At 40.1% G+C, this 22,966-nt stretch overlaps 1 protein-coding gene across 1 annotated transcript; it reads right to left on the bottom strand.

Annotated features, from left to right (window-relative positions):
• Positions 1–55: 55 nt before the first annotated feature.
• LOC145434536 (sodium-coupled monocarboxylate transporter 1-like) lies at positions 56–10,231 on the bottom strand. The gene is made up of 5 exons (XM_080311882.1): positions 10,153–10,231; positions 7,152–7,255; positions 2,394–2,554; positions 1,987–2,329; positions 56–1,910 (listed from the first exon to the last, which is right to left on the bottom strand). The coding sequence occupies exons 1-5, from the start codon at positions 10,221–10,223 to the stop codon at positions 1,747–1,749; spliced, it is 843 nt and encodes a 280-aa protein (XP_080168008.1). The 5' UTR covers positions 10,224–10,231; the 3' UTR covers positions 56–1,746.
• Positions 10,232–22,966: the final 12,735 nt, after the last annotated feature.

Below are 22,966 nucleotides of genomic sequence, written 5' to 3'. Positions count from 1 at the left end.
GTTTCTCAGTACCTAACATCAACACATTCAATGAGCAGCATTTATTAATGTTTAGTGTCTTTGCTTTGGGTAATGAGGACGACTTTCGCTTGCTCGCGCACTCCCACTCTTCATTCTCTCTCGCTAACGTGCGTCCACTTTCACGATTCTGCTGCTGACTTTGGAGCTCGGCTCACTCTTCTTCTAGCTAGGCTTTTCAAGACGCTACGACGGCGACGAGGAGCCTAGATGAACCTCCGACACATAGAAACATGGCTGAGCCGAGACTCGAACCAGCAACAATTCGTTGCATAATGACGACCGCCAACACACGCTAATTTAAATATGTGTAGAAGGTCGCAAAATTATGGGTTTGTGGCTGAAGGAGGCCGTACGTCCGCAGGTTGAGCATCGCTGGCCTAGCCGAAATAAGGATGCACATTTGCGCAAGGCTGCAACGCATAGTAAATGCTAAATGCGAATCAGGGCTCAAGGTTACTGGACCACCATCTAACGCAGTGGTTCGCAAACTCGACCCCCTGGCTGCGCAAACATCTATTCAGCGCTATTCATAAGCTTGCCGCAGGAAGCACCAATTTAAAATGTCTGAGCTGTAGCGGTGGTTTCCTCGAGAATCATCAGACAGATATCGGAAGCTGAACACATGCTAACTCCACCCTGCTCTACTCGAAAAGGGTGTTCGTTCAATACCGAGAATGGAGATTACCGAGAACGGACAATACCGAGAATGGACACCACCAAGAATGAACATTACCACCGATAATGCAATACATGCAATGCGGGTATGTTTTGCATATGAACAGGTCGAGTGTGTGCATAACCGGGTTGCCACATTCGGTATCGATTTTTGCGGCAATTTTGTATAAAATAAAGTCACCTCGTACTTGGACAACTAGATAATTCCAGTGGTCTAATTTCATTAAATCAGAGCGAAATGCCAGTAATCTAATTCTGTTCTAATTTGTGAAAGGTTTCCATGCTCTAATTATAATTCTAATCTTATTTATTGTCTTCCTGAAAATGATTCGTTGTCCGCGGCATTTTGCAGCGAGTTAACAAGAATGTCTCTTTCGCGCAGGTAATCCAGTGCCAAGCCGCCATCGCATTAGTTGCACTCTACAGTTACACCGTACAATCATAGTAGTGAAAATGACGAATAACAGTCGTGCGTTAGTACAACGCCGAAGCAGTTTCATCTGGTGCAGAATATAGTGATGTTGGGTACGCGCGAAAATCACATTTTGAAACAACAATAACAATTTGAAACTAAAATCAATTTCAGCTTTTTGAAATGCTTTACTTCGCGTTCTTCCAAAATAACAAATCAGATCGCCGGACTCCCACATCTTGGTGACGCCTGGTGAGTGCAAAACGAGCCAAGCTTGGTGTACAGACGTTATAGCTATTCTCATGCTTATCAGAACGCACTGTGATTTGATATGAACTGAACTTCGTTTTTACTGTATTTATTTGTCATTCACAATTTCAATCAATTTCCAAGTTTTTTCGAATTCAGTAATTCTAATTCTAATATAATTTGGAGAAAGCTGAATACTAATCTAATTTGGAAAAACTGAAAATTTTCTAGTTGTCCAAGTCTGCTCGTTACTGACCACCTCTGTCATTACTATTATGTTTTCGTTAGTTGCATTTCCTTTTCTGGTACTAGTAATTACTAATAAATTTAAAAAAAGCAACCGGGTCACCAATATTCACATGACTAGCGCATGGTTCCTCATACATTGCTTACGACATTAAGGGATTATTTATTTCGTCCATGTCAACTTCGTCTCTATATTCCCCCTCGTCGTTACGATTCTTTTTTTCACCAGGCAAACATTGACACAAGATCTTCGTAGAAATCGGATCAATCGTCGATTTGTCAACAAGGCTCCGGTCCTTCCATCTACCTATAGAATGACATTAAGCAGAAACTTCACAGATTCATGTTGTGACGGCTTACTCAAATAAATCTGTACCACTCACCTGATAAAAGGCTTACGATGGTTCCAACAAATACTGATACCACCAATCCAATAAACGGTATAAATATGAATGAAGTGAATAGGTAGTTTTCTATGAATGAATATTCGTTTTGCTGAGCATACGAAGAAGCATCTGTGTTCGGTTGTTCAGTGGTAAAATGCAGGCCGTTTCGATGATTCATCAATGTCATATTAATTGAATACGAATAACTACATTCCAATCGGCAAAGCGATGTTGAAACGGGTAATTTCTGTGTAAGATAGGCAGGCTTATCAGCACCAAGGCCTCCAAGGAATGTGGAGAACGATATTGCTGCACCACTGATGAAACCTACGCCGGCTCCCTTAAAACAATAATTCACCTTTCCAGCATGTGTCCTACAGTCGCAAGTCAGTTGTTTCACTCACCCATGAGTTGTAGAAGGAGGTCCAAATCCCCATCATGAAGATTCCAATAAATGGACCGGAGAATGAGCCAGTAATCGCTGCCGTCATTGTAACAAGAGCACCAAGGGCTGACGACGCAAATGCCGTTGCCATGATTACCAAACCCAAACATATAGTCAGCCCTAGGGAGACATAGTTACTTTAATGGCGATTGTATGATTGGAATAGCTTCGATGATATTCAACGATCAACAGTCACTATAGTTTCGAAACAGTATAAATAGTTTTATGCTAGCAGTTTCGTCATGCATGCGATAAGCGAAGGTAGTCAAGGTAATTATTAATAAGAGCTTCTTGGAGGTACAAAACTTCAATTGTTGATAATACCATGCTCTAGCTAATATGCTGAATCTGGTTGTAGCTGACTGTGCTACCTTTTTGAGTATGCTTTGCGTGGTATACGAATGGTGAACGTCCAACAAAAGTGCAAGTCTATTTTTCCGATTGCTTTATATCAGTGGTTCCCAAACGGTGGAGAATTCCCCACTGGTGGGAAATTCAATGTTTTCTGGTGGGGAATAGACGCATTTGTTCAAAATTATATACAGGACAGTCGACGTATTCACGGAGACACGTGCGCAATTACCGCTACCAGTTAACTGCTCTGTAATGTATGATGTGTCGAAAATTATATTGCGTGTTGTTCACAAAACCTCATTTTTGACTCTGGGTAGCCAATGATGGCGTCACAAACGCATCCAGCACGACTAATTGGACGTGAAATAACGCTTTCGCGAAATTATGTGCGTTACTGGTATCGGTTCACAATTCGTTTTATATTGCAGTTATAGGCGATTTTCTTGCGTAGCGGTGCGGTTGAGCGTCTTGTGCAGTCAAACCAGCAAATAGCTGCTCTGTGATGACAAAAGTTCTGGGTAGTGGGGAACAGGACCGTAACTGCCGCACCCTAAACCCCTAAATTGGGGAGGGGTAGCTGGAAGGGGCCCAAAATTATTTTGTGAATTAACATAAATTAAAGTATTTAAAAATTTATGCCACTTTTCCGAAAAAATTTCGCGCTGGGTGCTCGATTTCATATTGCCGAATATCTGATTATTGAGTACCCTTCCCCACGAAACTACGTAGAATTTATTGAAATGGAGACTTCGGCGTCGGCCATTACTGTGCCACGACGCACCAAGGCATATGAAGTTATAGGCCATGTAACATGCATCTCTGAGAAGAGTGCCAGAACGATCAGCAGCGAGAAGACCTTGGCCGAAAAGTAATGCCCTTGTGGTGACCCAAAACGTCGATATATATACAATATATATGTTTAATTAACTGGATTTAAATGGCTGGCGCTGAATGTTTCTGTCCTAGCGATCTGAACCCCACAGGACAAATGCCATCCCGCAGGGAAAAATAATTTGCCAGTAAAGCAATACCAATTTGAAATCGTGTGTGCCTTTCAGTTTTGGCGATTCCATATCTTTTGTCATAACAGATATATAGGAGGTCACGAAATAGCATTATGTAACGAAGTCAATATACCAACGGGTCCACCCGAAGATGTTCAATTCTTATTTAGGGGTCCTACCTTTTCCAACATAACTCCCTCAGCTCAACCGATAAATCTGAATACGTGAGCCGAGGGGGGATGAAAAATTGATAGCTAAATATATGAAATTCCCGACCAAATTGTCCGATTCAAACACGAATTAGATAATTTTTTTGCGCTTCGCGCGTTTAGTCGTGGTAAGGCGATGCACTAAACCAGGGGTTCTCAAAGGGTGGGCCACAGCAACATTTGAGGTGGGCCACAAAGCTATTTAGAAAATTTCAGAATTAATGTAAGTCAGGTTTTATTTGTTATGTTAATCGCTACAAAATACATTATCTAATTATACGTAGGCTGCATAAAACTTTTCATCCGACTGTAATTAGACGTAGTGGCACGTTTGGAGTCAGCATGTATAGCCTACTAGTCCAAAACGTTAACGAGAAATGGCGGCTTTTTCCACTGGCAATGACAACCAACGGCTAACAGCAGCTAAAACAATTTTGAGTATATAATAACTGGAAGGTAATGCTGACGTAAACAAGTATTCTAGCGAGTTGATATGTCGTATGCCGTTGAAAGGGGTATGCAATGATGTTTTGGTACAAGACATATTGTACATTGTACCAGTGTTGGGATCAAGTCACTACCTTCGAGTCACGAGTCATTTCGAGTCATTGCGCATTTTGACTCGAGTCAAGTCAAGTCAATCAATTTTCAAAGGTGACTCGAGTCAAGTCAAGTCACTCGATTTTTGGAGGTGACTCGAGTCAAGTCGAGTCAAGTCAAGTCAAGTCACGAGTCAAGTCACATTTCAAGTCAAGTTGCCTTTTCGAAGTATGTATAAGGCATGATTAGCCAACGTCATTGCAATTTGCTAGCTGTCTGAAATACAGTTTTAGTGGTCATTGATTCCGAACCGATGAACGAATCTAAAGTTAAATATACACACAAGCATGCGCTGTGTCGCTCACATATACGTAATTGCGTTATAGCCTCAGTTTATAGTTACCAGCCAAAATATAGAATATAGAAACGAATTGATAACATGCAATACATTACCCATTTACAAATAGATATGACAGGCTACCATTCGAGCCTGCGCCAATGGACTATATAAACTATATTCGACTTCAATTTCAATAAAACAAGAGGTTTGGTTAACAGAGAACAGAAATAGACATGATATTCTATTACTTTACTACTAGAGTTACGACAACTTAAGCTGTAAGCTTCGATAACCTCGTTGGCGGTCAATTTATTTGTGAGAGAACAATTGAGGCTCGGTGAAACGCACGGTCATTGAATGATTGGTCGCTCTCACGGGTTACACAAGCGTTTCGCGGACAATCCGAAGATATCCAAGATACAGTGATTCTTATCGACACCGATTATACTTGATGACTTGAAAATTGACTCGTGAATTTTGCTCCGAGTCACGAGTCAATCCTCATTTCTGATACGCCGAGTCAAGTCAAGTCAAGTCATTTTAGCAAAGTGACTCGAGTCAAGTCAAGTCATGCAAAAAAGGTGACTGGAGTCTGACTCGAGTCAAGTCCTGACTCGAGTCATCCCAACACTGCATTGTACAGCATGCATATTTTAAACTAACATTTCTCCACTTCTCTGTAGGACCCCATTCATCAATGAAATATTTGAATCTGGTCCAGAATGATTATATTATTCCTCAAAATAGTGGAACTAAAATCTCAGCCACACAGTGGACGCGGGGATTTGATCATTGTGTTTCGCGACGCGAATGGTGTAGTGGAAGATCATAATATACTCAGAAGTTTTAGCCTATATGATCTACCAGGCTGTAAGTGCTGCACCCATTAGGGGAGCTTGAAGGGGCTCAAGATTATTTCGTTGGTCGTTTGTTGGAGCATATTTACTCAACGTGAAAAATTTCGTCGCGCTTCGCACGATTTTGTGTCCCGGGATGTGTTGTTTAAATATCATTAGTAAATTAAGTAAAAATGCGCGTATTGTAGGGAAATAGGCATATCACCAGTTTGCCACTGTTGATTACCACGCATTGAACAGGATTATGATTCCAAGATAAGAGGTGGGCCACATCACATTTTCAAATCGGAAAATGGGCCACGGCCAAGAAAGGGCTGAGAAGCCCTGCACTAAACAGTAGACCCAATGCAGCCGATAAGTTGCAGAGAAAAGCGTACAGGCTCAGCGGCGCTGAAGGGGTTCTGGGGCCCAAGACCAACGTTTTTTTGGCGGGGCTGACAAAGAGCTGTTACGGTCCTGGTGGGGAATGAAGGCTCGGAATAAATCTGAAGTGGGGAATGAAGACAAAAAGGTTGGGAACCACTGCTTTATATAGTGTACCTACAGTTCGTTTCGTTCTACTTGTTATTGAAATCGTTTGATGCGATTTTTGGTTGTTATATCAATATAAATGTGGAGATAAAACATATGAGTAGGAGAGCTGGTGTTGTCGATCATATCCCTTTTCATTTCACAACATTACCATTGTGCGCTAGACTGACATACATTGGTGTTCACTGTTCATAAATACCTGTATCCGTCGCCAACGTTGTCTTAAATATTCCAGGAATTGGTAACCGAACTAATTTTATGTCGGCTATAGTGCAGGCGTGGCGGTCTTGATATGGGGAAAATAAAGTACTTGGCATATTTATTCACCTATGCAAGGAATAAATAGTATTTAATGTAAACTTTAAGTGTAAAGCCGGGAGACCAAAAACAGTATTTAATGAATTCATTATCCTAATGTACTTCAATAGCTGTTGAAGTCAATCAGATATCTGTGGTCTATCAAAGTTGTCAATAAGTTCTTTGAACATTAGCTGCATGTTGGATGTAGAAACCCTTAGTGAAGACTGCACATGAACATCAGTTATATTGGAACGCAGCTCTGTCTTGGTAATGTTGGTGGTCGAATGTGTTTGTTCGCAAATATATGAAGACCCGAGCAGAAACGTATAGATCCATGACCATCTTTCTCATGCAAGTTGGCAAACTTGGATACATTCTGTTACGCATAAAATTTGTCGATGCTTTCAGAATAGAATTTCACTTTCAAGTTAGAAACTCTCCGCGGGCCGCTCCAAATCCCCTCGCGAGCCGGATCCGGCCTGCGGGCCGTATGTTGCCCGCCCTGCTATAGTGTATAATAATCTCCCCACACTATAATGACTTCAGCGATCATTCCCCGAATTTTATTTTAACGTATATTACCCTTGCTTGCTCTTTCGTATCGTGAATCTCTCCATGCTGTATTGGGTCTGATGTAGTCGGTAATGATAAGGGAGACCATTGAGTTCATACCCGACGATACTGTACTGTAATATTTCATGAATAAATTATATTGTAACTTGGACAAGATATACTTTTTCGTGCTTCCAAAAATTCGAGCTAAACGTAAACACAAGTAGCACGGGTCTATTACGCATACGGCTAATCCTTCGCCCGGTAAAAGGCTAACCATGTCTTCTAATTAAAACCATGGCCTACTAAAAACACGGCCTTACAGTCTGCCTATTGACCTGAAAATTAAGAGGCCTAAAGTCTATTTTACAACCCTTACCAGCTGTGCACTCAATTGGTCAGAAAATGCGATATTGTCATGATGCTACCTGTCTTTGGTACTCTACTAACACGCCGGTGTACAATGTATGTAAAAAATAGTATATTGCAATAATATATAACGAAAAAATTAGGAACGAAATTTGTATAATCAATGAAAAATGGGTGCAGAAACTCTTGAATTAGAGCCTCAGGAAACAAATATCACAGCCATATATCACTACTTTTGCCTTTGCCTCTCTTTAAATTGGCGAAATTCCCTTAGTGAGGAATTCGCAAATTTTTGCTAACTATTGTAAAAAATGTTCACAATTTTTTTGAATGCGACATTTGTACTATTTTCACTATGTGCATTACAACCAATTCGGGATTCAACACACATAATGCTGCACGGAGCAGAGGAACAGTGCCACGGTTGGATATGAGCTGATTAGCCGAATCTAGAACTGCAAAAGAATCAAATACAAAATGGGCCACTTGAACGACAGGTACAGTCAACCGTCCCCTAGGCTTATCCATCATATTCATCATATTCCTCTTCGGTTTCATCAGTCGTGAGGGATAAGCTACACTCGGTGCGGTCCGTAGAATGACAGCATTACCAAGACTATTAGGGAAGTACCTCTGCTTGCTGTTTCCACCACTCCACCACATATGTATGACTTTGAGGAAGCAATAGGTATCCGCCTTATCTGGAAGGTATTTGGAGCAAGCTGCTATGGTTTTTTCATCAAAGATAGCCATGAGTGCCAGGTTGACGTTCTGCTTGTTGTGGTCAGGATATAGTGCTTTTTTGTTAGCTTTGGAGCCATTCGCAAATTACACTCCAATTGCAATGTAATATAACCAGCAGGGCTAATTACGGATATATCGCCACCTTTGATATATAATGATGGAAAGGAAAATCTCCCACCATTCTGTAGATTGTTGCGAAGGTTCTGCACCAAATGAACGTTGTCATAAAATAGATAGATTTTTGTCTTGCAACTTGGATGACAGATGAACAACTCGGAGATTGATCCTAACTGTGATGACAGTATATTGAAAGCACGAACGTTGGTGCTGTGGTTGTCAGAAGCAATACCTCTCGCATTAAATCCGAGATCCGAGATCAGACAGCTTTTGCGTTAACCAGGCACCTTAGAGTTGTGTTTCTGGTTAAATTTGTAGGACTAAAGGAAGCGATTTTTCAAGTTTCTTGATCATTATCACTATAACGCCTTAACAAATACTTCCGTCTTCATCAGCACCATTACATTTGCCACCATGATATTGCACAATTATTTGCAGATACATTTCATCCATCATCACAATGACATCCTCAGAAATGTCCATGGCCTTTGATAAATCAACAGTCCCTTTAGTCTTGTTCGCAAACAGCTCAAAGATGGCATAGGGAACACTTCCAAAAGTGTCTTGTACGCTTGGCAAGAAATAGAACGTAAAAGCAAGCAGTACCGGATCATAGTGCTAGATGATGCCAGAGTATTTCCAGCTTTGTGGTATCTTAGATTACGCAGCTCTAAAATATCTACTTTGGGATCCGGATCAGTTAGACTATCCAAATAGCTTGGGAAGTTTAGTAGCTCGCATTTCCTTTTGAGCAGAGTATTCTTGCTTGTGTGGAAGCGGAACCATGTTGGTAAAGGCACAGGTATCCCATTATGTTGCATCTGCACCCTCAATTGACGTCAATTTTCATGACATTCTTGATTTTTGGAAAGCCTTCCAAACGTAGCTCATAGTACATAACATGCTGATCCCCTGCTTGAGACTTTGGCAGATTCGACAGTAGTATATCCAAAAGTACACCCAACCACGCAGCACTTTAGAACCATCGCCTATTAACTACACTAGAAAATGAATATTAACAAATTGGCCTATATATCACTGAAGTAAAATAGTATTCCGACACAGCACCATATCCAAGCCTTGCAACAATTAATGAAATTCTATAGAAACAGTTACAATGAACATGCCTTCGTCATCATAAATGTCTTAGAACCAAAGCTACCAGTTATACAATTCGTCAAATAGACTCCCGTATCCAAGACTATGTTTGCGAGAAAGCAGATTATGATACTACAATGGAGCCGTTCGAACACGACGTTCTTCGCGTCAACTTGAACCGCTGGCACTGTCGAGGAACCGTAACCTGATTGCTAACTAACCTATCAAATGATAATACTGACCCTTAGCTCGTGAATATACTCTAGATAGCGAAAGAAACAAGTGCAATGCGACGAACAGCAACTCACGGCGCAACCCCGCACAACTGCAAATGTCTTGACTTCTTCAACAACAACTACAACTGTATTCATCCGCACTAGTTTTTGCAGTGATATCAGTTGGTTATCCCCCTGACTAGCATCTCTTTTGGGACTAAAATGATTGTTTCCGTGTTAAAACAATATTCCATCATCTTAACACAATAAATCCTGGTCAGAATCCACTTGTGGTTTTGACTAGCGCGCTACTTACCATCTGCGTAGGTATAACCGTGAGATTTACACTTTTACAGACTTGGCCTCCAGGTCAATAGGCAGACTGTAAGGCCGTATTCTTAGTAGGCCATGTTAAAACAGTGGAAGGAGATATGTAACTGGATGATGATCCATTAGCGTTCGAAGCCACAATGTCTGATAGGTCATACCTTAGACTCGCAGACAATACTCCAGCCATAAACAGTCCTCTCGTTCCAGGATGTGTGTGAAATATCTCCATAACCGCGTAAGGCAAGGGTCGGCAACCTACGGCCCGCGGGCCGGATCCGGCCCGCCAAGCGAAATCGTCCGGCCCGCGACATAATAATTAGTTATCACAAGAATACGGCCCGCCGCTTCATAATGAGTTTCAATCTGCAGTGCAGCGCTGCATGAAAAAAATGCGGCATTGCTACGATATATTAGTAGCCTATACATCGTATTACTCTATTGTTACGCCATAAAACGAAGGTGGTTGAAGTAGGAGATGGAATGGAGATAGACTAGACTGGGTCAGTGCTTAACTGCTTATCAATCGGGTGTATCTCGCAACCGAAGGTGTTCCATGCTTTTTTAAAGGTTAATCACTCTAACGGGGTGTGACAATAAACGTGTTCTTCCTTTGCTTCAAAAACGCTTGGAGAATCTCAGACGCAATGACAGAATTTCAAACTATTCAATTATAGATAACTAGCCTCCGTATGTTAGTTAGCCTGTCTATAGTTTGACTTTCCAGAAGGCATTGTGTGCCCAGACAAAAAACCTGAATAGTGTTTTAGCCACAATGGTGAAAACTGTTAATATGATTTTTGTCTCATCAACTGAATCAGTTACGCCAGATATTACTAGAAGCAGAGAATCAATATAGCGATGTCATGTAGGCCTATATCTGTCATGTTCGCTCATTGAGTAGAGCAGCTATACTTACACGAGTGTATGAACTGAGAAATGAAATAGCAACTTTCCTCGAAAATACAAACATCGCCGACTCATAATCTTGTAATCGAAAATGGGTATCTCTCAACGTCACATCTGAACAAATTGAACTTGCAACTTCAGGGGGAAAACAACTACATACATGAGATGTTGAGGCGCATTCAAAACAAATCTGTGACTCTGGAAATGTCAACAGTACAAAGAAAATTATGCTCACTTTCCAATACTGGAGAAGAGAAAACCTAGTACCAACACTACATTTGTAACTGTGATACGAAATTTAACTACTGAATATTCACCCTCTTTCCCGACATTCCTTCTCTACAAAATGAATTCTGACTATTCAGTACTCTGTTTAATGTGGACGCCAATACCATTGCCTGAAAATTTCAAATGGGCCTTTTTGAAATGCGATGCAGTTGAATTGAATGACAAATTTTATACACAGAGAATATCGCTGCATGACTTTGACAAAGAGTACGTTCTTGAAATTGGTCTTTATCCTTGCTTGACCAGCAATGCAAAAGAATTTGCATCGATTTTTGGAAGCACGTACGCATGTGAACAATGAAATTCACGAAGAGCAAGCTAAGATCACGTATTTCGGACGTCTATTTTCAAAGCAATCTGCGTCAATTGTCACAATTATTCTGTGTCGTTGAAGTGTAAATACATGTGACTTCGGATTGGTATGATTGAGATTGCAGCAATGTAGGTTAATATACCGAAGTGAGCGTAAAATATAGTACTAAGAAACAATCCGGCCCGCCAAAGATTGTACACCCGAAATTTGGCCCGCGACTAGCAAAAGGTTGCCGACCCCTGGCGTAAGGCATGATCTGAAGTTCATTAAAATTTGGAACTACTATATAAAATGGAAATAAAATAGTCATTGGTGATGCACGTATATAAATAGCAGCTATGTTGCATGTTTCTGCTGAATAGCAAATAACAGGAGCGATGTTTCAGGGATGTCAAAGCTTTTCTCTCAATAGCGACACCGATAATTTATTGCATCAAATCAAAGTGTAAGATTTTGTATTTTTTCACGTTTAGAGATACAAAAATACTTTCATAAGTCAGCATGTCCAACTACCTTCTGTCACTACTGCTGCTTCCTGTATGGCCTAGTTCAGTGTTTCCCAAACGGTGGGTCGGAAAGCTATTTTTGGTGGGTCGCGACTCATTTGTAAGTATTAAAGTTTTCTATTCAATTTTTCTAATATACCAGATACCTTATCTTTTCACGATTAGACTGACAAATATCCCTTTTCCTCACCCAAATTAAGTTGCGTTTGTACCGTAATCCACGTTCCCACGCTCACAATGTGTCGGATGGGATCAGATTTTTGCGCTTTGCAGTGCTTTCATATTTTCTAAGGAATTGCTATAACGCTTAGATGCAAACAAATGTAGGGACATTCCGTCGCGGGTCGGTTATACCCTGCATGCGTTGCGAGTTGAACGATGATCGATTCATTACTGATTGTGGGTCAGAGGTGACCAATCCGTACTTCAACTAAATAACGTATACCTTCGCGTCTTCATACCGGACTGCTGATACTTTCGCCAATGAAAGCGTATATAACATTCGTCAACAAAATGAAACAGAAAAATTTTGGCAGAACATATAAGATTCATTTCAGGGGTTTTAAACGTTGCTGATTACGAACATCACATTAGATTTGCCAGATTGACTCTAGTTTAGAAGATACGTATATGTTCCTAAAAAGCCCAAATCACGGTATTTACCTTCTAATTATTTCACTAGTTGGGAAGTAAATCTAATTTTTTTACTAATATACTGCACATAAATTGATAATTTAGTCTGAAGAACCCAATTGTCGTTGTCAGTTATTCAATCAATATTAACATGATCTTCCGGGCCCAGCTCCTAATTTTTGTCGTTATGCTGCCCTCGGCAGCTTGTCACTGTCAAGCCTAAAAATTGTAATTTTGCACAACAGTTTAAACTTTGTCCCGTATACAAATTGCTCAGTCTACCAAGTTGAAAAAGGAGCATAAAGCTATTGAATCTGTCCTTATAAGGCTTAACTACAACACTGATACATGTCAATCTCTTTTGACTTGTAATTAGAAATTTTTTGCTGAAGCAATAAAGTTAGTGTGCCTAGTTTCACTATCAAAATAGCAGCTTCAAGCTTCAGATTAAGAAAGGTGTTCACGGCATGGAATCTTTCTAGGATGTAGTAAATAAAAGCTTTTGGAAGATCACAATACACCAAAATACAAACAGTTGGTCCGATAATTGGTATCTGTATCAGGGCTTTGGAGCCGTAGCCCCAGAGCTGTGCATTTTTACCGGAGCTGGAGCTCTATATAAAATTCAGCCGGAGCCAAAGCCGACGCTGGAGCCTGTTATTTGCGGGGTAGCTCCGGTTCCGACGTATTTCATAAGATGCTGTTAAATATGCAACAACCATATCTGCTGAGTTCACATAATTCAACAGCAGGCCTACGCGAAATTAAGAATCTTTTCCTCTTTGGCGCTACCTTTTCCGACTAACCATGCTCCTGGGGATTTAACAGCAAAGCAGTCGTTGGTTCAATGTTCAATTTTCATACATTAGTGCCGAACCTCGGTATGCGAAATATGCCTGTGAATATTGTGGGTATCCGGCATGCCCGCAATTTCATCATCAGCACATAACCTCATTGGCCAATTGTATACGGTTCGAACATAATGATCATGATCCCTAAGTATTACGCGAAATGGGAGAGACGATGAAAACGTGATTTCGTTGCACATGTCGATATGACGAGCACGAGCCGAGAAATTCCATCTCATTGTTGCTATGAATCGGATGAGCAAATACTCGTTTTTTCGTGATAATTCTTTAATAGAGCTGCGAAATTGGACAGTGTTATTGAGTATGCAATTATGCATGTTATTGGAATTCATTACTGCGCATCATCGTCATTCACTCCAGTAAGGATTTGACTCTAGATTACTATAGATAACTAACCTACGGGTAAATTAGTAATCTATATAGACCAGAGGTGGCCAACCTTTTCGGCTAAACGGCCACATGAAATTGACGAACGAGTGCGTTGCCCACTAGCCGCACCAGGCGCGTAAACTTTTCAAAGTTAATATTATTATTACTTGGGTATATTGTGGGTCGACTGTATACCACCGCCCGCTGGGCATAGTGTGCAAGGACAGCACTATTCGGCATCTGGACATATCGATATCGAAGATTTCGCTAATATACGACAATAATTTTGTGCCTACATTTCATCGTCGACGATCTTTCTGCGAGCGCAAACGCGAATATACTTTCTCTCGTAATTGCTAATATAGCTAGACTCAATCGGCTAAATCAGGCGTTTTTTTCATTTTCAGGTGGGGGTAGGCTACAGAGAAAGAAATCGCGTGGCAATTAAATACGCGAAGCATGAAGAAAAATTTTACTACTTTTTTAGTTTATTGTAATGTACGACGATTTACTAAAAATGTGGCTGCTGGACCCTGGATCTGCCAATGCGTCAGAACTGACATTAGTAGTATAGTAGATCTCTCGTGATGCGCCATTGGTTTCTTATGGGCGGGGTGGCATGGTGCCGAGAAACCGGGGGTGGCATGGTGACCCTTATGTCTTATGGCGGGGGTGGCATGGTGCCATTGTGTCTTATGGCTGCGGTGGCATGGTTACCTTTTCGGGTATAGGCTGCGGCGGCATGGTGCCGTGAAATTCGTGGTGGCATGGTGACCCTTATAACTATAGGCTGCGGTCGCATGGTGCCACTGTGTCTTATGGGTGCGGCGACATGGTTACCTTTTTCGGGTATAGACGGCGGCGGCATATGCTAACGTGAAAACTTGTGGTGGCATGCTAATGTTTTTTGGTATACGTGCGGTGACATGCTAACGACGATAAATGTGTCTGTCATGTATTCTTACGGGATCTGTGGTGACTCACCATGAGTTCTTATGGATGCGGTCGTGATTCGCCTTTTTTGCTATAGGCGGTGGCGGTGATTCGCCGTGAAAACTCGTGGTCGTGACTCGCCTTTTTTGCTATAGGCGGTGGTGGTGATTCGCACTTTCAGGCATCTCTCGCGTGGTGTTGAATATGTACGAGTCGCCAACAATAACCGCACAAACGGAAACGTGGTTTGTCGTGAGGATTAAGCAGTGCAACCTATATTTCGAATGACCTGCGCGCTGAATTATTTCTCGTCCAGCCGCTACTATCGAATATTACACTATTCCTGAATCGTAATGAAAACTCGTGGTCGTGATTCGTACTTTCCCGTGATTCGTAATGGATTCTTATGGACGCGGTCGTGATTCGTACTTTCGGGTATAGGCATCTCTCGCATGTCGTATTGGAAACTCGTGTTGGCATGCGGCTCTTATTTCTTACGGCGGGGGTCGCATGCGGCTATTGCGTCTTATGGATGCGGTCGTGATTCGTACTTTCGGTATAGACTGCGGGCGGTATGTCGTACTTTCAGCAAAAAAGGTGTGAAATAGTTTGCTAAGTCTAGGAATCACTTGCAAGGTAATATTTTGGTATTTAGTTTACCACAGAGCCGGCGTAGACGGTGATTCGAATATCAACAATAACAACGGTCACAAATTACCACTTCAAATAGCTGTGAAATAGTTTGCAAAACCCCGCGATCGCTGACAAGATAATGTCTCGGTCATAACCATCTTTCACGACTTGGTGTTACAGGCATATTGATCGCTCACGCGGTGAAATTTTAGTAATCAGTTTGTCACAGAACTTGATATCGCTGGTAAGATTTAACAAGTAACGAATAACAGACCGCGGTAACTTGAATAGCGACAAATTGTCACTTATTTCCGCTCTAACCCTAATCCTTTGTGAAGTGAACGCTTATTCAAAAGGGTGTGATAATTTTAAAATCCGACGACCACTCACCGGATAATGCTTCAGACATAACAATCCCTCATACCCGCCCACAAGGTAATATTTCGGTAATTAGTTTGTCACAGAACCGTCGCAGGCGGTGATTCGAAAACCGACAATTTGTCACTTGCCCGCGATCGCTATATGTTTCACGCCTCCAGAATAGCGGCTGACTTTAGTTGCGTGATAAGATCCATGAAAATATTCAATCAATGTGTTTATCAACTTGAAATGAAACTCACTACACAAATCAAGTCGATTCGTATCTGAATGTTTTAAATCGGCACAACTCTAATCCTTTGACAAATCCCTTAACGCGTTTTTGTTGAATCGAACGTAACCCGAATATTACTGACGCCGACTTTCAGCTACATCGAATTATTCGCGCATTCGCCGCTGTTTTCACACTTATAGAATCAATACCAACTATAACTCTACAAGAATCAAGAATCACAAGTATGTGCATTACACAGTTATTGTCTTTATTAACTTGAAATCAAACACTTAACAAAAACACGCAACTAATCATTTGGCAACTCTAGCATTACCAAAAAATTCCAGTATTGTTGATTGAAAATCCTTGAGTCATTATTATCAAAAATGTTATAGTACCGCATCGGAATCCATTCGCGGGATGTACTAAAGGTAAATCCAGATAATCCAAAATGAAATATTTGGACTTTGACAAACATGACTACTAACTTTGATCCAGTCACATTTCAAGATTATAGTTTGAAACAATCCTTGAAACTTACAACTCTATTCACGACTGAGTTTTCCGTTTGTCAGTTTCAGTAAATACTATCGCGATATTTTAATGTGTTACTACACACAATAGAATCATTCAATGAAATAGCACCTGTTGTAAATATTTCTAACTTGACAACCACTTGTGCATACCGCGATCGACTTGTGACGCGATGAGTTAAATCGGAATATTTCAATCTATTTATCGAAACCTTGAACAAGCTATCGGTTTTTTTTGTTTTGTTGTAATCGAGTGAACGGAAATAGTATTACGTCTCAACATTTTAACATCTTCCCATACACAAAAGAGTAAAATACAAAAAACCTTGTCAAGTCAATCCGTTTGTAACTTACCCAACCAAAGCAAAAAGTATCCTTATGAACAGTAGACAAGACTACGCGAGTAATCACCACAATCCAAAATCCATAGCAAGTTCGGTTGTATTCATAGTCCACCAACTCGTACTTTTATTCAACTGTAAAAGTCGTTACTATTCCACAAGACAAAGAAATTACTATGTGGTATATTTTGTAAGACAAAAGTAATTACTTCTCGGTGTCGGCGACTTGAGATTAACATATGTTTTGAGTATATGATATTTGAATGTCTGACCAACGTAGTTAAGAATTCATTTTATACGATCGAACACCGGTATTACATTGAAAGTTATCATGCTGTAAACATAAGGATTGACACATGGATTTGACATATGTAATAGTTGATCATGACTTGATTATTAAATTATTCGCGTTAATTAGACCCGGCGTTGTGGTAAAGGTTATTATGACAGCAACAAACTTTTCACCGCCGTGGTTATTAACATATTGATTTGTAAAACTATACTTGTCTGAAATATTCTTGGTTTGAAAGATATTCCGTGTTGGTACAAATCACTCTGTGTATTACGGATATCAGAAAATATTTTTACAAATGTAGTTGTTTCCAGTAACCAAGACTAAAGATGACACAACAATTTCGTTTGGAATATCTTTACTGGACGCATCCTATTCTACTAGACTTGAGTAATACACAAAACTCATAGCATTAACAAAATCGCAATAGGCGCTGCACTGAAATCTACAAAATGTGTTTGTATTGTTACTCAAAGTAGTGATCATAAATTATCATTTAAATAAGTAATTGTAATCATAAAACCAAACTTGTGAAAGTCATTACCATAACAAAAGAATATTGTAGGTTGCTTGCTAAATGTATGCCGGAAATATTTGTAGAACGCTCACGACCAAAGAAATCGGAAATTTCTCCGCATTGTCATTCGTCAAAGTATATGTTGTCACAATACTCATCCCGTAAAAGATCTTACTTGTATGTGATTGAATCGCCGGTAATTAACTCGCTAAATCAAACCATAAGGAAATTTCACTCAGTCATCGGATTATGATATTAAACAGCGTCGCTTAATCGGCATAGAGCGTTTTTCTAAATGCAAATCATACCTGACCAACAGAAAACAATTTTCACTCACCTCGTAATGAAACCAAGTGGTGGACCTACGTTCAATATTTTGTTTGTGTCAAATACTTTGCAATAAACACACACACTGGAGTGGTTGAGCTTTACATCATCAAGCTGTCATCTGTAAATCGAGATCACATCCGACTTGTAACTGTATCGTTTACCTAACCGAGTTGTATGCACAGTTTCATATTTTTATCATTTAGTGATTGCTGAACATACCAAACGATACACATTCACTTCCGAAATACTGCGTTGATCTCAATTCCCTTTGTCGTGATAACCGAAGTACATTTGTTTCGAATTCGTAACAGCCGACTTTTCTATGACACGATAAATTTTGACAAGTTATGCTTAGAAGATTGGTTGCATATCGCGAAAAATAACATACTGCTCATATTGATACTGTTAATCGGTATTTTCACGCGAGTCGATTTTCAAATGAGTAAAATTTATTACATGAGTTTCTCCGCTTAATGTAAATGAAAACTCAGTCGTCTTTTAACATCACATAGACATTGATAAAAAGTAAGCAATCAAACACAACACTTTGTACGACACTAATTATTGTTCCACACATCTCATTTCATACTAAGTGTATATGAAAGATATTCATGTTACACGAAAATATTCGCTCATGCTACAAACCTGTACAATGATTGGTGGTGTAAGTCCAGCACAATTGTGGTATCCACCCGAGTTTAGTTAACACAATTTACGACACCGAGGTCGCGTCATCTTTCGTAAAACAACAAACCAACCAAGCCTTCAGGATATGTCCATGTCATAGCAATAAATCAGCTACTCCAACAACAGAGTACATATGTTTTTAGTTACGGTGCTTACATCTTACACACAAATCAATCTACTTTGCTAACAAAAAGTGCTGGGTCATCAAGTGATTACCCTAACAACAAAACAGCTAAACGTACTATCATACAAAATGGCCGTTATAGTCACCAACGGTACATGGTACAAGTAACAAGTCTCGAGAATCCAGTTATTGAAAAAACATGAAAGTGTTTCTCCTGCGCCAAGTCGTTATGTTGACGAAAGCGTATATTGTAATATCATGATCGATTTGCATTCGTTGGTCACAAAATGTCACTACTCTAAATAATTATTTTTCACTCAAACACAAACGCATACTTGTCGCCAATCGTTTTCATCAAGCACGAGTTCAAGAAACCTGCTACGACATGAATTGTTATTTTTTTTATGTTGTGTAAATAGGTAATAATTAATTTTAGTAACACTATATCAACATCATCTAGTTGCGCGAATAGATTTACACGTGGTCTTGTGGTTTTAATCGAAGTATACAGCACGGTCTAATGTAGAGTCATCTCTACTGTACAGCAACTCGGTAATCGAAATGCATTAAAATTTAAACAACGATCTTGTTTCGTCGCACCAAAAATATGTTTACTATCGCGATACTCTGCACAGGACGTGTAAATCCTTTTCACACTCGTAATAGTATACCAACAGCTACCGGCGACAACGTTTAACAATACCAACGACACTAAAAAACGATACCTACCCAAGTAAAATTACCATTTTCACCTGGAGGTCGGTCGTTACCCGAGTAGAAATACCATTGTCCTTTGGAAATTTATCGTATACCCAGTGTAACAATCCCCTTTTCACTTGGAAATATATTTTTGACCTGGATAACAAACCCCTTTTCACTTGGAAATCTATTTTTGCCCTGGATAACAAACCTTTTTCACTTGGAAATATATTTTTTCTCTTGGTAACAAACCTTTTTCACTTGGAAATATATTTTTTCTCTGGTTAACAAACCTTTTTCACTTGGAAATATATTTTTTCTCTGGTTAACAAACCTTTTTCACTTGGAAATATATTTTTTCTCTGGTTAACAAACCTTTTTCCCTGAGCAACAAACCATTTTCACTTGGTGGTCCGTCGTTTACCCGAGTAAAAATATCATTTTCTTTTGGAGATCCGGCGTTTACCCAGTGTAACAATACATTTTCACTTGGAAAAATACTTTTACCTAGAGTAACTAATCATTTTCTCCTGGGTAACAAACCCTTTTCGTCTGGAAACTATCATTTACCTGAGTACCAATACAGTTTTCACTTGGAAATCTACCTTCTCCCTGGGTAACAATATCATTTTCGTTTTGAAAACTGACAACCACACCCGACAATTTGATATTTTTGTATATTGTTACAACGAACAGTGCCAAAATATACACCAACAACGACCCCGATACATTTGTTTAATCAAATATTCACTTGTTCTGATTCATCCCATCAAAATCATTGGGTACTCGCATGCAATAACAATGTGCTGTTGTACATCGACATGTATGTTTTCGGAATTGGCGAATAAAGCGGTTTCCGATATGTCCGTGATGTCCGGGTTCGTGCTTTGGATTTTTCAGAGTCAGAATGTCTGAATAAAACACCTCATCGACTTTGGTAACTGGTTGATACATGGATAATGAATTTATGTTCCCCATCGCGCTAACAACACCTGGTTACTTGTGAGTTTCCTCAGATCTGTTTACTATATTGTGTCTTTACTGGTCAATACATTTCGCTCCAGTCAGCTGAAACCGGATCACTAATATGAGAAAGTGTGTGAACCGGATCCGGATATTCACTCATGAACCAACGACCAATATTCAAGTAAACATGTTACAGACCGTGTTTTGTCTCCATGAAAAATACCAATGCATACACCATCACATCAAGTACGTCGCGATTGTTCACAAGTATTCGCGTAAACCAGGTGTACATACAATGTGTCGGTGTACAAACATCACGGAAAACAAATTCATGTTCTCAAGTCTCATCATGCGACGACTCTGTACATTCAATGTGGGCATAGATGACTTGGGGGACAGGCAAGCAGCCATATTTGGACGTAACATGGTCTTAGTATGAACCAACCTCCACCCAACTTGTGAAAAATCAATCTCACACGAGTACAACCCTTTCACGGGTTCACACCTTGATTTTGCAAGATTGTTCGGATTCTCAGGTAGACTTGCATCGTGATCAAGACCTCGACATAATCGTGTTGCGTAACTCGCTCAATCCCTGCGCATTGTTGGTCATAACCTGCTAACTTTTTCGCCGAGACCGCAGTGTTTCACCCGACATAATGTATTTGGCGATCACCATCGTTATCAATCTTTCACGCGATGAATATGTTAGATGTCGCTACTCCCACATAACGACTACAGATAAACATCGTGAGCAGTGACTCCACATTGAAATCGTAAACATGGACTCTCTGTGTGTGTGTGTGTGAATCTCGAGTTCGATTACGATTTGATAATGTAATCCGAGGTGAATCTCTGCGGGTCGAAGACTGATTTCGTGTTAATCACGCCACAAGAGGGTGCTGTCTCGTAATTCTACAGGTCAACATAAACCGCGGTTGGAAACTTTTGGTCTAGTTGATCCAGCTGCGTATTGAAACGGTGTACCCACACAGACCATTGAGAAAACGTTGTCGTTACCTGACTATATCCACGAGTGAATATGGGACTACGCGTAACGTTCCATAGATTCCTTTGGCCCCACGCCGTGGTTTTACGACACAGACAAGATGCAGCGGTGGAAATATTGAAAATGAAAAACGATACCTTGGTGGCATTTGATTTGGATTTTACACCTGATGAACCATACACTCGATTGGTACATTGGGATGACGACTCTATCATCGAGGTCGAGGGAAAAGAAATGTACAGATTTGTTGGTGTTGTGGATATTCAGCGAAAATCAGGGTATATGGTTATTAATGGTTCGCATATTTGACTGAGAATATATCGGTACGCATAATGCCCTGTTCATTGTATCATACCATGTGTCATCTATGCCCACATTGAATGTACAGAGTCGTCGCATGATGAGACTTGAGAACATGAATTTGTTTTCCGTGATGTTTGTACACCGACACATTGTATGTACACCTGGTTTACGCGAATACTTGTGAACAATCGCGACGTACTTGATGTGATGGTGTATGCATTGGTATTTTTCATGGAGACAAAACACGGTCTGTAACATGTTTACTTGAATATTGGTCGTTGGTTCATGAGTGAATATCCGGATCCGGTTCACACACTTTCTCATATTAGTGATCCGGTTTCAGCTGACTGGAGCGAAATGTATTGACCAGTAAAGACACAATATAGTAAACAGATCTGAGGAAACTCACAAGTAACCAGGTGTTGTTAGCGCGATGGGGAACATAAATTCATTATCCATGTATCAACCAGTTACCAAAGTCGATGAGGTGTTTTATTCAGACATTCTGACTCTGAAAAATCCAAAGCACGAACCCGGACATCACGGACATATCGGAAACCGCTTTATTCGCCAATTCCGAAAACATACATGTCGATGTACAACAGCACATTGTTATTGCATGCGAGTACCCAATGATTTTGATGGGATGAATCAGAACAAGTGAATATTTGATTAAACAAATGTATCGGGGTCGTTGTTGGTGTATATTTTGGCACTGTTCGTTGTAACAATATACAAAAATATCAAATTGTCGGGTGTGGTTGTCAGTTTTCAAAACGAAAATGATATTGTTACCCAGGGAGAAGGTAGATTTCCAAGTGAAAACTGTATTGGTACTCAGGTAAATGATAGTTTCCAGACGAAAAGGGTTTGTTACCCAGGAGAAAATGATTAGTTACTCTAGGTAAAAGTATTTTTCCAAGTGAAAATGTATTGTTACACTGGGTAAACGCCGGATCTCCAAAAGAAAATGATATTTTTACTCGGGTAAACGACGGACCACCAAGTGAAAATGGTTTGTTGCTCAGGGAAAAAGGTTTGTTAACCAGAGAAAAAATATATTTCCAAGTGAAAAAGGTTTGTTAACCAGAGAAAAAATATATTTCCAAGTGAAAAAGGTTTGTTAACC

This window comes from Botryllus schlosseri, chromosome 2, assembly GCF_051294905.1.
Source record: "Botryllus schlosseri isolate E-star chromosome 2, Bs_hap1, whole genome shotgun sequence".
Lineage (NCBI taxonomy): Eukaryota > Metazoa > Chordata > Ascidiacea > Stolidobranchia > Styelidae > Botryllus > Botryllus schlosseri.
This window is presented reverse-complemented; position numbering and strand designations above follow the sequence as displayed.

What these genes read in the sequence shown, in the direction of transcription:
- LOC145434536 (XM_080311882.1), bottom strand. Translation starts at nt 10,223, where the DNA reads ATGGAGATATTTCACACACATCCTGGAACGAGAGGACTGTTTATGGCT. An exon ending in GTATTGTCTGCGAGTCTAAG is followed by an intron (nt 7,256 to 10,152) that starts GTATGACCTATC and finishes GAAATATTACAG; the next exon opens with TACAGTATCGTCGGGTATGA. An exon ending in ATACGAAAGAGCAAGCAAGG is followed by an intron (nt 2,555 to 7,151) that starts GTAATATACGTT and finishes ATGTCTCCCTAG; the next exon opens with GGCTGACTATATGTTTGGGT.